At 36.5% G+C, this 15,907-nt stretch overlaps 1 protein-coding gene across 2 annotated transcripts in view; it reads left to right on the forward strand.

Moving 5' to 3' along the window:
- TBC1D32 (TBC1 domain family member 32) overlaps positions 1-15,907 on the forward strand; it is a 206,932-nt gene that overhangs the window by 24,006 nt on the left and 167,019 nt on the right. For both annotated transcript variants that reach the window (XM_061427448.1, XM_061427449.1), the window contains exons 5-11: positions 1,734-1,802; positions 4,344-4,469; positions 7,519-7,597; positions 7,725-7,828; positions 7,924-7,985; positions 8,755-8,899; positions 14,769-14,828. In XM_061427448.1, the coding sequence (XP_061283432.1) occupies positions 1,734-1,802; positions 4,344-4,469; positions 7,519-7,597; positions 7,725-7,828; positions 7,924-7,985; positions 8,755-8,899; positions 14,769-14,828 (645 nt within the window). The remainder of the gene's footprint in view (positions 1-1,733; positions 1,803-4,343; positions 4,470-7,518; positions 7,598-7,724; positions 7,829-7,923; positions 7,986-8,754; positions 8,900-14,768; positions 14,829-15,907) is intronic.

Here is a 15,907-nt window from a genome sequence, read left to right on the forward strand (position 1 = left end):
CCTGGGATTCTCCAGGCAAGAACACTGGAGTGGGTTGCCATTTCCTTCTCCAACGCATGAAAGGGAAAAGTGAAAGTGAAGTCGCTCAGTCGTGTCCGACTCTTAGCGACCCCATGGACTGCAGCCTACCAGGCTCCTCTGTCCATGGGATTTTCCAGGCAAGAGTACTGGAGTGAGGTGCCATTGCCTTCTGCATGATCATGCAGTAGGACCAAAATTCATCTTAGATTATCAACCTATTCTACTTCTTGCCCTTTTCCCTGTAGAGTTTGCTCAGAAATTGTTTGCTTGGATTACAATTTCATTCACATAAATATGTTTAAAAAATATTTTTCCTTTTGGAGTTATCTACCTATATTGATATCACCAACAGATCTATTTTGTGTTGCTTTAGCAATGAAGTTAGCAGATCCGCTCCCTCAGGAATTTATCTTTTTATTTATTTCTTGACTGTGCTGTATGGCATGTGGGATGTTAGTTTTGGACCAGGAATCAAATCCTTGGTCCCTGCATTGGAAGCATGGAGTCTTAGCCACCGGACCACTCTTTTCTGGTGGGGGAGAGGAGCAGGAATTTTTAATATAACTCTTTCAGCTGTTCTAAATACTTCTAGCAAATCTGTATTCAATGGAACACATTACCTGCATGCTCTAGTTAAATCAGTTATTGCAGTTAGTTGCAATGGAAATTTGCCCATCTACTGATACACAACACCCCTAGAAGAAATGTTAAATACAGAAAACCTTTAAGGTAGGTATTCCCGCTTTCCACACTTTTAGACTTACTCTGATCTCTAGTGTAATAAGTTATTTCATTGCTTATGTAATGTTTTAGGAATAATTTATACTGTGTTTAAGATGACAAAGGAATCTTGTATAGTAATGCATGTGTGCTCAATTGTGTCCGACTTGTTGCAACCCCACGGATTGTAGCCCAGCAGGCCCCTCTGTCTGTGGGATTTCCACAGTGGGTTGCCATTTCCTACTTCAGGGAATCTTCCCAACCCAGGGATCGAACCTGAGTCTCTTGCATCTCCTGCATTGGCAGGTGGATTCTTTACCACTGTACTGCCTGGGAACCCAATATCTTATATAGGTTAGTAAGTATATTAATGAGGCTACTCCATAATGATGGCAGCTTTTATTTTTAAGTGGTTATTTTAGGTATTATTTAAATTGCTTTGGCAAGGGAAAGTTTCTTTCCTTTTCCAAAACAGCTTATGGTCTACTATAAACTTTTTCTAGATGAAAGTTTTTACTTCAGAAATTCTTCACTTAAGAGGAGGCATTAAGAAAGGTTACAGAGAAGTACAGAAAAGAAAAGGAACAAAAAAGTTCAATCAGCATTATAGTTATGGTTTGGGTACCTTTAGTACCTTCATATTTATGTTGTTTTATCTTTGTTTCATAGATCTGAGATTCCTGGGTGTAAAATACTTTTTACTTTTACATGTCTTTTGAGTGTTACAATGTTCTGCATGTTGCAATTGCTCAGCAAATGATAACCTTCATATATAGGAAGGTACACTGTCCTAGTGCAACATTAAGTTCTCACTTAAATGCCTTGGGATACAAAAAAAAATCTAAGCTTGCTGCCAAACCAAACTAGTTCACTCCCTTCTCTTGTTCAGAATGCATTTTGTGCTTGGAATTATATTAAAATCATTTATAATAATACCTCTAAAAGTCTACTAAATGAGTGAAGGAATGAATGTCCTGTTAATTGTGTTACAGAGTTACAAATTTTGTCAAGGAAAATTACAATTGATTTTAGACCAGTTGGATCCTGGGCAACCTAAAGAGGTAAGTTTAAAGGACAGCTGTTAAGTTCACTCAGATATACTTATTATATATTATAATCAATAGCAGCTGGATTATTTCTCTTCAAGATAATCCTTTAATATCATGACAGTTCTAGGGTTACATCCCTGCTAGACCTTCTAGTCTTGAAATGAAGAGTCACAGAATAAGAGATGTTCTCTTTAGAAAATTGTCACAGTTTATAAGAGGAAATTTTTATTTCTAGTTTCAGTTTTCAAGGAGATGAAGTTATGAGCAGTTTCCCCCCAAACTGTTCCTTCACTGTCGCTTTGTATGTGATAATTTAGTGATTTCTTTGAAGGAAAAAAACTTCATTTAATGCTCTTTCTACTTTGGAAAGTATGAGCAACTTTGACACATATATTTGTTTACTTGAAAAGATTTTTTAAAAGCAGCTTTACTGAATGTATTTCTTTATATTGTAATAACTATATAAATTAATTTTTATGAAGTTTTCTTTCATTTGACAGTGTCTGTTTCTCTTGACATAGAAAATTATAGGGTTTTTGAAGTACCTGACATCTCGTACATCTTACCATTTGGTCTCAATTTTGAAATACGTTGTTTTTCTTCAACTTTTTATTTTAAACCAAATGAATAGCTATGATTTACTCTCACTGATCTTTTTTTTTTTCTCTCAGCATTTCACATTTTGATTTATTTTCTAGATTTTTAGTAAATGTTTCAACAGATCAGCAATCGGACCTGACTTTATATGATAACAATATTATTGTTTTTAAGTGGATTGTTTGGAAATCTGTACATGATCAGAAACTTTTGTTCTGAACAAATAGTAAATTGTTAATGGAGTTTTGTCCTAAAAATTAACTGAAAAGGAGAAATTTACTATGTTTTTAAATTTTTTCTCTAGTCCTGCTTAACCTTATCCCAAATAAAATTGTATTTAGAAGTCTTTCATATGAATATATAGACATTTAAAAACACATGTGTATTGTGTTTTTCACCTAAAACTTAACATCCTGATTTGGAGTGCCTGGTGTCCTAAGGTCTTAGCTTTTTGACTCATTTTTTTTTTTTTTTCCTCTCACTAGGCTTCAGTCAGCCGAAAAACAACCAAAGTTTGAGGAACTCACTAGTTGGAGAGTGAGAGGCAGAGAAGCTTTATTCCACTTCTGATTGGAATAGAGCTTTTTGCCACTGCTGTCTCTTGGGCCATACTGTCCTAAGTGAATTCTGTTTGGATTTTGAGAATTCTAATTGGATTTCTTCTCAGAAAGATGTATATGAAAATTCAGAAATTCAGTTTTGCATCACATTGCTGAATGACCCCCACCCTCCGCAGTGGTTACTAGGTCAGAAAATATGATGTAGAAGCAAAAGCAAGTTAAAATCAATTGTTTTGTGAGAATTGTTCGTATGTCTTGGAGTGGGAATGCCTTACCAGGAACATATGCGCAGGGTTTTAGAATTCGAGTCATCAAACTGTAGGACTGAAATTGGGTGGCCTTGGCCTGCAATGGCTTAGAGTAGGGCTTGGTTCCCAACCAGAGATTGGGCTGGGTCATGGCGGTGAGAGCACCAGATCCTAGCCACTAGACCAGTGGTCAGTGACAAGGGCCCTGGCCCTTCCACTTTGCAGAAAAGAATTTGCACAAAGACATAAAATAGTGAAGCAAGTGAAGTATTTATTAGGAAAAAGAGTACAGTACATATGGATAGACATTTTGGCAGACTCAGAGGGAGAGTCCCTGAGTTGTGCCCACATGGCAATTTGAATCACTTATATGGAGCATTTCTTTCAGGTTTCCTTTGACCAATCATTATGATTTGCCTGGTTTGCAGTCCATATTTGGTATATCTCAGGATTCGTGTGCATCTCTTAGCCAAGATGGATCCTACTGAAAAGGCTTCTGGGTAGAACATCCCTTGATTTGACTCCAGTTTGGTTTCCAAGGAGCCTTTTCTGCACATGTGTGGTCGGGGAGGTCTGACTGCGGGAATGAGAAATATGTGTTTTCTGCAGGGTCCAGCCTCCTCCCTTAATTGCCGTCTATTCTTATCTTGGAGTTTCCATCAATAGAGAATGAATCTCCAGTTGCTTTACCCTGGCGAGACCCATCTGCTTCCTGCCTCAGGACCATGTGTGGGGGATTGTTCTAGTGAGGAAAGTCTATGGGAGGAGACACTGGGACACTTTATTCTGGCTTTTCAGATTTGACCACCATACCTTCTCCTGTTCCCCTCAGACATGTGACCTAGAATCTCCCAGTACATTGGATGGGCCAAAAAATTTGTTTTTCTGCAACATCTTGTGGAAAAATCCTAATGAACTTTTAGTGTTTTTTTAGTTTTTGCATTATATGAAATAACCTATTTTGTTTCTCTGCTAAGTAGTCTAAAAAAATCGGTTATCAAGAATTGTTTCATGAAAGGGCATCTGAGTCTCAATTGGCTCTTTAAAGCAATTATCCAAACTCAGCCTTTCAATGTTTGTTAAATATTTTGAGAATTGCTGTTATTTTGGTGGCTGATTATTAATAAAAATTCTTCTAAAAATTATAGGTGAGATATGAAGCCTTGCAAACATTGTGTTCAGCTCCTCCATCTGATGTCCTGAACTGTGAAAATTGGACCACTCTCTGTGAGAAGCTGACAGTGTATCTTTCAGATCCTGATCCTGTATTTAGTGTAAGGAAATGCTTACAGAAGTATAAACATTTTCTGTTTTTTTTCCCCTACCATTCTAGAAGCAAATGGAATATAATTTTCTTTAATAGTAGCTCAAATATTTATGGAAATTCACCTCCAGCTTTTGAATTGTCAAGTTTTTTTTTTTTTTTTTTTTTTAGGGAATTAGCTTACTACATCATGATTAAATTCAGGGTCTGGTTAGAATCACACTTCATTGCCAAGACAGACTTTATTAGCATATGCGTTTTGTTTTTATCTTCTAAAGGGACATCCAAGTATCTGTGTCATTGTTTTTCAATTAAGAAAAGTATTTTAAAAGAAAGAGTGTGTTTTTGAAAGAATTCATATGTGAAAACTTGAACTTGGAATGATTAAAATTTACTCTGAAAGATTTAAATAAGCATTTTCCTTGTGTATTTAAGTGTCAGAGACTACTTAAGTGCTTAGAAGGGTTTCCCTCCTAACTCAGTTGGTAAAGAATCTGCCTGCAATGCAAGCGACCCAGGTTCGGTTCCTGGGTCTCAAAGATCCCCTGGAAATGGAAATAACAGCCCACTCTAGTATTCTTGCCTGGAGAATCCCATGGACAGAGGAGCCTGGCAGGCTACAGTTCATGATCGCAAGAGTCGGACATGACTTAGCAACTAAACCACTACCACCAACTGCCTAGAAAGAGAAGTTAGAAAACTGTAAAGCTAAGACATTAGAAGATAATAGAGATGAATTATACAGCAAATATAGACAATTGCAAAAACTAAGGTTGCTTAGTAGTAGAGGTAGTTATGTAAAAAATGATTCACATATGACTTCTCAGAAACACCATGTGATGAAAAGCAAGGTTATGTTAAAAAGTGCAGTAATTATATGGGATTAAAAAAAAATCTGGTCTGTATTCCAGCATCACATTTAACTACAAAAAAGTTTTTTAAATGCCTTTTTCTTCATAAATGATATATCAATGAAGGAAAAAAGTGTCCTTAAAATATATAAGGTTTTTCTTTATATAGAATTTTTTAAGGTATAAGTAAAAGATAAATTTACCTGCAATACACATCATTCTAGATCAGATGCTGGGAACACACTGAGCAAGACAGAAGCCTTTGCCTGCGTAGAACTTACATTCTAGAAGATGAGACAGTAAACAGTTCATAAAAATAAATCTCAATACCTTTTTACTACTTAAAAATACCCTTTCATCATTGAAAGTATAATTGTACTGGTAAACAGAAGGGATTTGGAAACAAATGATTTGTTCATATTTTTGTAAGAGGGAAAATGGTGTTTACTCAGTCCTGGATGCAGTTCAACAATACTAACACCAGAGGGTGATGCAGACTTCTCAAAAATTCTGAAGGATTTAAGGGGGAAAGATATTTCACTGTTACCTTTTCACTTCAATGCATTCTAACTGGAAATACAATTGTTTAAGTTTCCCTCCTAAAGATAGAATAGTGCTCTAATAGGTTTTCTTTATTCCTTTTATAAACATTGTAAAGATCATGCTGGGTCAATTTAAGTGCTTTGGTTTGGCCATTATATGCAGCAAGAGTTTGTGTTAGTACTTAAGGCAATAGCATTGGAAGAAGCAGTCACCTGAGGAGCGATGACAACAGAACCAATCATTTGAGTAGGAAACAAGGCATGATATTCTTTTTGTCTAAAACTTATGCTTTATCCAAATTCTTGAGTTCAATTCTGTTTCTTCATTTTCTACTTCGAAGGATACTTACATGTAACTGAGTGAAGTATATAGTGTTTGAAAGTGTGACAAATATTAATGCTTACCAATTGCTGCAACTATGAAAACATGCTTCCCAAATTAATTAATACCCTATGTTCGGTAAGAATCTCTTGGGTTTTTTCAGTATATTTTTAGTCATTTGTGTGTGTGTGTGTGTGTTAGTCATTCAACTGTATGCGACTCTTTGCAACTCCATGGACTATATCCCACCAGGCTCCTCTGCCCATGGAATTCTCCAGGCAAGAATATTGGAGTGAGTTGCCATTCCCTTCTCCAGGGTGTCTTCCCAACCCAGGGATTGAACCCAGGTCTCCCGGATTGTGGGCAGATTCTTTACCATCTGACTTCTTGGGTAACCATTTTCTTAAATGTATTAATCTAATATTTGATATGAAAAGTGAAAGTGAAGTTGCTCAGTCGTGTCCGACTCTCTGCAACCCGGTGGACTGTAGCCCACCAGGCTTCTCCATCCATGGAATTTTCCAGGCATGAATACTGGAGTGGGTTGCCATTTCCTTCTCCAGGGGATCGTCCTGACCCAGGTCTCCTGCATTGTAGGCAGATGCTTTGCCATCTGAGCCACCGGGGAATCTCCCATATTTGATATAGGCAAGATAATTAGTTTTTTCCTCAAAGTAGAACATTTGAGGGAATATTATTTTTTTAATGAAAAATTGAATTTCACTATTAAGATTAATCCCATCAAAGTTGGTATAATTAAAATGATAAGCTGTCATTTCTAAGTACCTGTTAGTGTCACGTACTGACTACTTCTATGATCTCATTTAATTTTTTTACATTGTGATAGTTCCTACTTTATGTTTTAATAATGTAAAATTTTATAATATAATATTTTTCTTGGGAGTAGGTAAAATTATTGAAGTCCTAAAAGTCTAAACTTTCCTGTAAGCGATTAAAACAAAAACAGATACTGGATTTGGAAAGGAGTGGATTGTTTTTTACATGTAGTACTCCTACTGTTTCCTTGTCTGACACCTTTACATTGTGTCAGATTATAACAAATTATATTGTTTCCTTCCTTTAGTGAACCTCACTCTGCCTCCTCATGTCTGTATCCCCACTATCACCAAATTTTACAATGTTCTGCTGCATTAGATTGACTCTTAGTTTTGGTTGACTTTACTTTTTGCCAACCAACACAAGAATGTGCCATTTTAGTTACATTTCTATTGAAGTTTTTGAATGGGCATGTGTTTATTAAGGTTTTCGCTATGTGAAAAAATGATTCTTACAAAAATAGATGATGAAAGAATCTTGGATACAAATTTTGTTTCATTTCCATAGGACCGGATTTTAAAATTCTATGCACAGACGTTTACACTTTCACCATTACATATGACCAAGGAAATTTATACAAGCTTAGGTATGTTCATTATATCATTTTCAAAACTTTTGAAAATTTGTGCTTAATAAAAATGGACAGGAAATAACTTTTTAGAAAGCACTATAACTGAATGGCATAATAACCTTATTTTTACTTTTCCTTTTAGCTAAATATTTGGAGTTATACTTTCTTTCTAGAGAAAATAATATTCCTACTCTTTCAACTGGCATAGACATAAGTAATCCTAATGTGACCCATTTACTTAAAAAGGTATTTACTTTCTGTAATATGCTTTTATTTCTCTTGATGTAATTCTGTATTTAAGAATTCTAAACTTTTGAGAATGGTTATATACTGTTTTATAGATTCGTCTTCTAAATGAATATCAGAAAGAGGCTCCATCTTTTTGGATTCGACACCCAGAAAAGTAAGCCCCCTAATTTATACCAGTAATGAGATTAGGAATCTTACCGGCCACATACATTTCAAAAAGTAGATAGTCAACTGATTTTATGCGGTTTGTTTTTAGCTTTTCATGTTTTGTACTTAGCTGTGTGAATGGCTCTAAACCAGTATATATAATACAGTTTAATTATCACAATGTGTTTCTCAAGTGGCTCAGCTGTGAAAAATCCACCTGCCAATGCAGGAGATTGTGGGTTTGATGCCTGGGTCTGAAAGATCCCCTGGAGAAGTACATGTAACTCACTTCGGTATTCTTGCCTGGTTAATCCCATGAAGAGAGGCACCTGGTAGGCTACAGTCCATGGGGTTGCAAAAAGAGTCAGGCACAACTTAGTGACTAAACAGCAGCAAAATTATCACAGCAAGGTAAAAAGAGGGTGCTGTAGCCTCAGGTTCTTTCATTACTGCTCTTTGAGTCTTTGATACTTGGGTGAAGTTCCTTCAATGTTATTTAAACTTTTCCCTTTTTAATTCTAAGATTTTTAATGAGGTTGTAAGGGTAACTGTGGTCTAAAAAGGAAAGTTAAATTTGAACAGCCAGTGTTGAAGTAGAACATAAGTTTTTAGAGCAGAGGAAATTGGGGGTGAATCTCATCTCTGCCATTTACTGAAATATTAAAAATGATGTTTCTAAATAGTACCCATTACTTTGTCATTCCATAAATAAAAAATGTCACTGTTATATATATAACATTTTTTTTCTAAAAATCACTTATTTCCCAAACTATTAGGTATATGGAAGAAATTGTGGAGAGTACCTTGTCTTTGTTATCAGTTAAACATGATCAAAGCCATCTTGTCTCACAAAAAATTTTGGATCCGATATATTTTCTTGCATTGGTGGATACCAAAGCTGTGTGGTTCAAAAAGTGGATGGTAAGGAAATATGGAATGTTTTTCTACCTTTCTTTGCATTGCTATATTGTTTTAAAAAAATAGCTGCCGTTTGTTTACAGCGTCAAGAATTCTAATCACGTTTACATGTGTTAACTCAATTCTTATAACAGTTTATGATATAGGCAGTATTATTATCCTATTTTACAGATGCAGCACCTGAGGCATAGAGAAGTAACTTGCTCAGTATTCTTTACCTAGTAGGTGACAGATTCAGAATAGGATTTTAATGGTAATTCATTTGAATCTACTAAACTGAATGACCTATTCCAAATCATGTCTTATTTTATTTTATTTTTTAATTTTTAAAAGCTTTTGGCCTTGCCACTCCACGTATGAGATCTTAGTCCCCCGTCCAGGGATGAAACCTGTGCCCCTTGCATTGGAAGTGCAGAGTTAACTGTTGGACTGCCAGAGAAGTCTCATATCTTAGTTGTAAAGCTATGAATTTTTAAAGAAGATGTGGTAAACCATAAGGGTTCAGTTTCACTTTTCTCTGGCTTATAGATGTCTGGAAACATCTCTTCATTTGCCACTTCCTGAATCTGCAGTTTAGAAAATGTGTTTAATGCCTGAACGCTGGTGACTTCCTGTGGAACTGACCACTGCCTTAGAACTATACTAATATTAAAAGATTGTTAAACACTGTTAGCTCCCTCTTCTGCTGTTGAGTAAGAGTAGTCTGCGTCTGACAGTAGTCAGAGTTATATTGGATTGTGTTCTTATGTCTTTGTCCCTCTCAACATGTATTTGTTGCAGAGGAAAGGATGGGAATGGGCCATATCTTGCCATGCAAACCATGCAAAGCAGCAGCATGCTTCATTATTACTTAGCATGGTTTGGATGTTATCTAGCTGATGCTTTATTTTTTTTTAATTTTTATCTCAACTGTATCAGTTCAGTTCAGTTGCTCAGTCGTCTCCGACTCTTTGCGACCCCATGGATGGCAGCACGCGAGGCTTCCCTGTCCATCACCAACTCCCGGAGTTTACTCAAACTCATGTCCATTGAGTTGGTGATGCCATCCAACCATCTCATCCTCTGTCAGCCCCTTCTCTTCCCGCCTTTAATGTTTTCCAGAATCAGGGTCTTTTAAAATGCATCAGTGCTTGGCATCAGGTGGCCAAAGAATTGGAATTTCAGTTTCAGCATCAGTCCTTCCAATGAATATTCAGGACTGATTTCCTTTAAGATTGACTGGTTGGATCTCCTTGCAGTCCAAGGGACTCTTAAGTGTCTTCTCCAACACCACAGTTCAAAAGCATCAATTCTTCAGCACTCAGCTTTCTTTATAGTCCAACTCTCACATCCATACATGACTACTATAAAAACCATAGCTTTGACTAGACAGATCTTTGTCAGCAAACTAGTGTCTCTGCTTTTTAATATACTGTCTAGGTTGGTCATAACTTTTCTTCCAAGGAGCAAGTGTCTTTTACTTTCCTGGCTGCAGTCACCATCTGCAGTGATTTTGGAGGCCCCCCACATAAAGTCTGTTGCTGTTTCCATTGTCTCCCCATCTGTTTGCCATGAAGTGATGGAACCAAATGCCATGATCTTAGTTTTCTGAATGCTGAGTTTTAAACCAACTTTTTCACTCTCCTCTTTCACTTTCAGCAAGAGGCTCTTTAGTTCTTCTTCACTTTCTGCCATAAGGGTGGTGTCATTTGCATATCAGGTTATTGATATTTCTCCCGGCAATCTTCATTCCAGCTTGTGCTTCTTCCAGCCTGCCATTTCTCATGATGTACTCTGTATATAAGTTAAATAAGCAGAGTGACAATACACAGCCTTGATGTACTCCTTTCCGGATTTGGAACCAGTCTGTTGTTCCATGTCCAGTTCTAACTGTTGCTTGACCTGCATAAAGATTTCTCAGGAGGCAGGTCAGGTGGTCTGGTATTCACATCTTTTTAAGAATTTCCCACAGCTTGTTGTGATCCACAAAGTCAAAGACTTTGGCGTAATCAATAAAGCAGAAGTAGATGTTTTTCTGGAACTCTCTTGCTTTTTTGATGATCCAGTGGATGTTGGCAATTTGATCTCTGCTTCCTCTGCCTTTTCTAAATCCAACTTGAACATCTGAAGTTCATGATTCATGTACTGTTGAAACCTGGCTTGGAGAATTTTGAGCATTACTTTGCTAGCCTGTGACATGAGTGCAATTGTGTGGTAGTTTGAACATTCTTTGGCATTACCTTTCCTTGGAATTGGAATGAGAACTGACCTTTTCCAGTCCTGTGGCCACTGTTGAGTTTTCCAAATTTGCTGGCATACTGAGTGCAGCACTTTAACAGCATCATCTTTTAGGATTTGAAAGAGCTCAACTGGAATTCCACAACTTACACTAGCTTTGTAGTGATGCTTTCTAAGGCCCACTTGACTTCACATTCCAGGAGGTCTGGCTCCAGATGAGTGATCACACCATTGTGATTATCTGGGTCATGAAGATCTTTTCTGTGTATTCTTGCCACCTCTTCTTAATATCTTCTGCTTCTGTTAGGTCCATAGCATTTCTGTCCTTAATTGTGCCCATCTTTGCATGAAATGTTCCCTTGGTATCTCTAATTTTCTTGAAGAGTTCTGTAGTCTTTCCCATTCTATTCTTTTCCTCTATTTCTTTGCACTGATCACTGAAGAAGGCTTTCTTATCTCTCTTTACTATTCTTTGGAACTCTGCATTCAAATGGACCTATCTTTCCTTTTCTCCTTTCCCTTTCACCTCTTTTCTTTTCTCAGTTACTTGCAAGGCCTCCTCAGACAACCATTTTTCCTTTTTTCATTTCTTTTTCTTGGGGATGGTCTTGATCAGTATCTCCTGTACAGTGTCACGAACCTCCATCCATAGTTCTTCAGCCACTCTATCATATCTAATTCCTTGAATGTCTTTGTCACTTCCAGTATATAATCTTAAGAAATTTGATTTATGTCCTACCTGAATGGTCAGTGGTTTTCCCTACTTTCTTCAGTTTAAGTCTGAATTTGGCAATAAGGAGTTCATGATCTGAGCCACAGTCAGCTCCTGGTCTTATTTTTGCTGACTGTATAGAGCTTCTCCATCTTTAGCTGCAAAGAATATAATCATTCTGATTTCAGTGTTGGCCATCTGATGTTGTCCATGTGTAGAGTCTTCTCCTGTGTTGTTGGAAGATGGCGTTTGCTATGACCAGTGTGTTCTCTTGGCAAAACTCTATTAGCCTTTGCCCTGCTTCATTCTGTACTCCAAGTCCAAATTTGCCTGTTACTCCAGGTATCTCTTAGCTTACTACTTTTGCATTCCAGTCCCCTATGATGAAAAGAACCTCATTTTTGGATGTTAGTTCTAGAAGGTTTTGTAGGTCTTCATAGAACCCTTCAATTTAAGCTTCTTCAGCATTACTGTTCGGGGCATAGACTTGGATTACTGTGAAATTGAATGGTTTGCATTATCATATCAACTGTATGATAATGCCCGGTTAACCAAAGCATCTGTTTGGTGCTTAACATTTACCTGACCTCTATGTAGTATATGTTTGGTAAATTCTTGCTCAACTTAATTTAGTCTTAACTCTTTGTTCCTCATGGCAAAAAGATGGGGAGACAATGAAAACAGTGACAGAGTATTGTTTTGGCCTCCAAAAATCACTGCAGATTGTGACTGCAGCATGAAATTAAAAGATGCTTGCTCCTTGGAAGAAAAGTTATGACCAACCTAGATAGCATATTAAAAAGCAGAGATATTACTTTGCTAACAAAGGTCCTTCTAGTGAAAGCTGTGGTTTTTCCAGTAGTCATGTATGGATGTGAGAGGTGGAGTTAAAGAAAGTTGAGTGCCATAGAATTGATGCTTTTGAACTGTGGTGTTGGAGAAGACTTTTGAGAGTCCCTCAAATAGCAGGGAGATCCAAGCAGTCCATCCTAAAGGAAATCAGTCCTGAATATTCATTGGAAGGACTGATGCTGAAGCTGAAGCTCCAGTATTTTGGCCACCTGATGTGAAGAATTGACTCATTAGAAAAAGACCCTGATGCTGGAAAAGATTGAAAGCAGGAGGAGAAGGGGACGACAAAGGATGAGATTGTTGGATGGTATCACTGACTCGATGGACAGGAGTTTGAGTAGGCTCCAGGAGTTGGTGATGGATAGGGAAGCCTGACCTGCTGCAGTCCATAGGGTTGCAAAGAGTTGGACATGACCGAGCAACTGAACTGAACTGAACCGAAACTGAAACTTTGTTCCTCAATCTGATATTTGACCTTTTTCTTTTTTTGATTATCAAATTATACCACTATTATAGAACATATGCAAAATATGTAAAAACACAAATAAAATTAAATATCTCTAATTCTATACATGGGCCTAACAACTATTGAGATTATATTTTATGTAGTTGTATGCTTAAAAAAGACCTAAACAGATTAATTTTAACACATCATATTCTAAGTGCTTATAATTAACTTTTTTCACTTAACATTTTTATTGTCAGCACTTAATTCTAAAGAGAATGAGACACATCATAGGAAAACCAACCAACAGAAAATTATTAAATAGCTCCCATTAGAAATAGTTCTAGTATTACTAAAATTTATCACATTCTTCACTCCTCTAAGGCAGAAGTTGTCATACTTTATGTTAAGAGCCAGGCAGTAAATATTTCTGGCTTTGTAGACTGGCCTGTCTCTGATGCAACTAATCAGTTCTCTGCCATAGCCCAGAAGCATCTATAGATAAAACATTGTTCACCAAATATCAGGAGGCAGCTAACTTTGACCTGAGGGTTGTGGTATGTGAACTATGGTCTAAGGGATGTACTATGAGCCTTTCTTTTCAGAACATGGTCAATAGTTTAATGGTAAGGCAGCATATTTCTCTTACTAAACCTGAAAAATGGATTAATGACTTTTTTTAAACATTTTAAGCTACAAGGGTTAAAACACAGAAAGTGAGAGTGAAAGTCACTCAGTCGCATACAACTCTTTGCGACCCCATGATCTATACAGTCCATGGAATTCTCCAGGCAGGAATACTGGAGTGGGTAGCCTTTCCCTTCTCCAGGGAATCTTCCCAATCCAGGGGCTGAATCCAGGTCTCCTTCATTGCAGGTGGATTCTTTACCAACTGAGCCACAAGGGAAGCCCCCAAAAAACCAAGGGTTTTGATTAGCTCTCAATTAATGCAAACCTCATTTGATTAAATTCTATTCCCCAGAAGTTCTGATAGCTTTTACAGAATATTATTTTTTAAAGTAAAATGAAAAACTACATTAAAGGCTAATGATATTGAACCTAAGTAATATTTATGTAAAATTTCCCTTTTGTACAATGCATAAAAAACATATTTTAATCTCATTTTTGTTTAGTTCTAAGGAGAGTTTTTTTTGGCACTTTGAATTGGTTTTAAAATATGGTTGGCAGGGAATGATTAAGATACTGTCCCTTGAGAGCATTTCAACCTAGGCATACTTCTGTGTATGTAAACATTACAGCTCCCTCCTTGTTGTGAGAGTTGCGAGTTCTCCCCTCATTTCTTAATCTTCCCTTTAGGCTCTGTCATAAACTGGTAGTTGGGCATATTTTTTGGTTTTAAAATAACTTAGTGTGGTAACTGGACACAACTGAAGAATAGAATCTGTGCCTGGATAGATCACGGATACTGGTCTATTAGTAAATGCTCCAGTTTTTAATATGATTTGCATTCTTGTGATTGCTATGCTTATAAATCATTGTACTTAGAAAAACCTGTTTTGCTTTGATTACAATAATTTAAACTAAGTTATTCTGTAATTTATGTTATTAGAAAGAAATGGTGCAGGAAAAATGGATTTTGAATGGTATAGCGTGAATATTAAATGTCATTTTCCTCCTAATTTTAGCATGCATATTATAGCAGAACTGCAGTACTAAGACTTCTCGAAAAGAAATATAAATCTCTGGTAAGTCTATGTTTTGTTCTTATCTTGAGAAATACTATCACAAGAAGATATATGATGTAATAACTTGAATGTGCAAAGTTGAGTGATAGTTAATGTTGGATAATGAAATAATCCCCATTTTATGTGACTTTTAAACTACCATTCTGTGAAACATAAAAGGATAAAAGTAGAGACTTAAAATGCAGTCAAGATAAGAGTTAGGAAGTATATAACTTCATAGTATTAATAAATTGAGCTGCTAACAAGCTACTTTGGGATAAGCCATTAAGTATTATCATATGGTTTAATTCAGAGCAGGTGTTTGTAGCGTTCCCCCCCAATTTCATTCTACGAAATTTACCCATGCTTTTGACTGAAAGTTGCTTTAAAAAACTCAGAATGGTAAGTGCTTTTGTATTCACACATACTGATTCAAGTTGTACTAAATACAAACTGCTGCTGCTGCTAAGTCGCTTCAGTCGTGTCCGACTCTATGCGACCCCAGAGACGGCAGCCCACCGGGCTCCCCATCCCTGGGATTCTCCAGGCAAGAACTCTGGAGTGGGTAAATTCAAACTAATACTGTAAAATATATTAGTAAAATTCTCAGCTTTTATTGCTATTGGTAGAACAACGTGTTAGAGCACTGAAAGGAATGAATTCAGCAAGTCTAGCGAATAATTGACAAATACGAAAATTATGAAATTAAGATTATATGACTTTCAGATAATAAATATGGTTTACGGACTTAAGTAAAATCTTGAGAAGAGAAGTGAAGAGAAAGATTCCTAGGATTGTGAATTTTAAGAATACTGTAATAGGACATAAATTGAAGAAAGGAGAACAATAATTGTTTTCTGTTTGAGAATTAAAAGAATTGGGATTCAGAAAGGAGAAGATGGACATATTGACTATTAGAATGGGAATTTATTTGCAGAGGTAATAGGTATTTAAAAATCCTTAGAGAAACTGAAAGTCTTTCTGTATTTCTCTCTCATTACCATTTTTAATGGAAATTTGTTGCTGCCACATGAGCATAAAGTGATCGTGCTAGAATAGAGAAAGAAGAAAAAACAGGAATGAATTTTTTCCTTGCATGA

The sequence above is a fragment of the Bos javanicus genome, chromosome 9 (assembly GCF_032452875.1).
Source record: "Bos javanicus breed banteng chromosome 9, ARS-OSU_banteng_1.0, whole genome shotgun sequence".
NCBI lineage: Eukaryota > Metazoa > Chordata > Mammalia > Artiodactyla > Bovidae > Bos > Bos javanicus.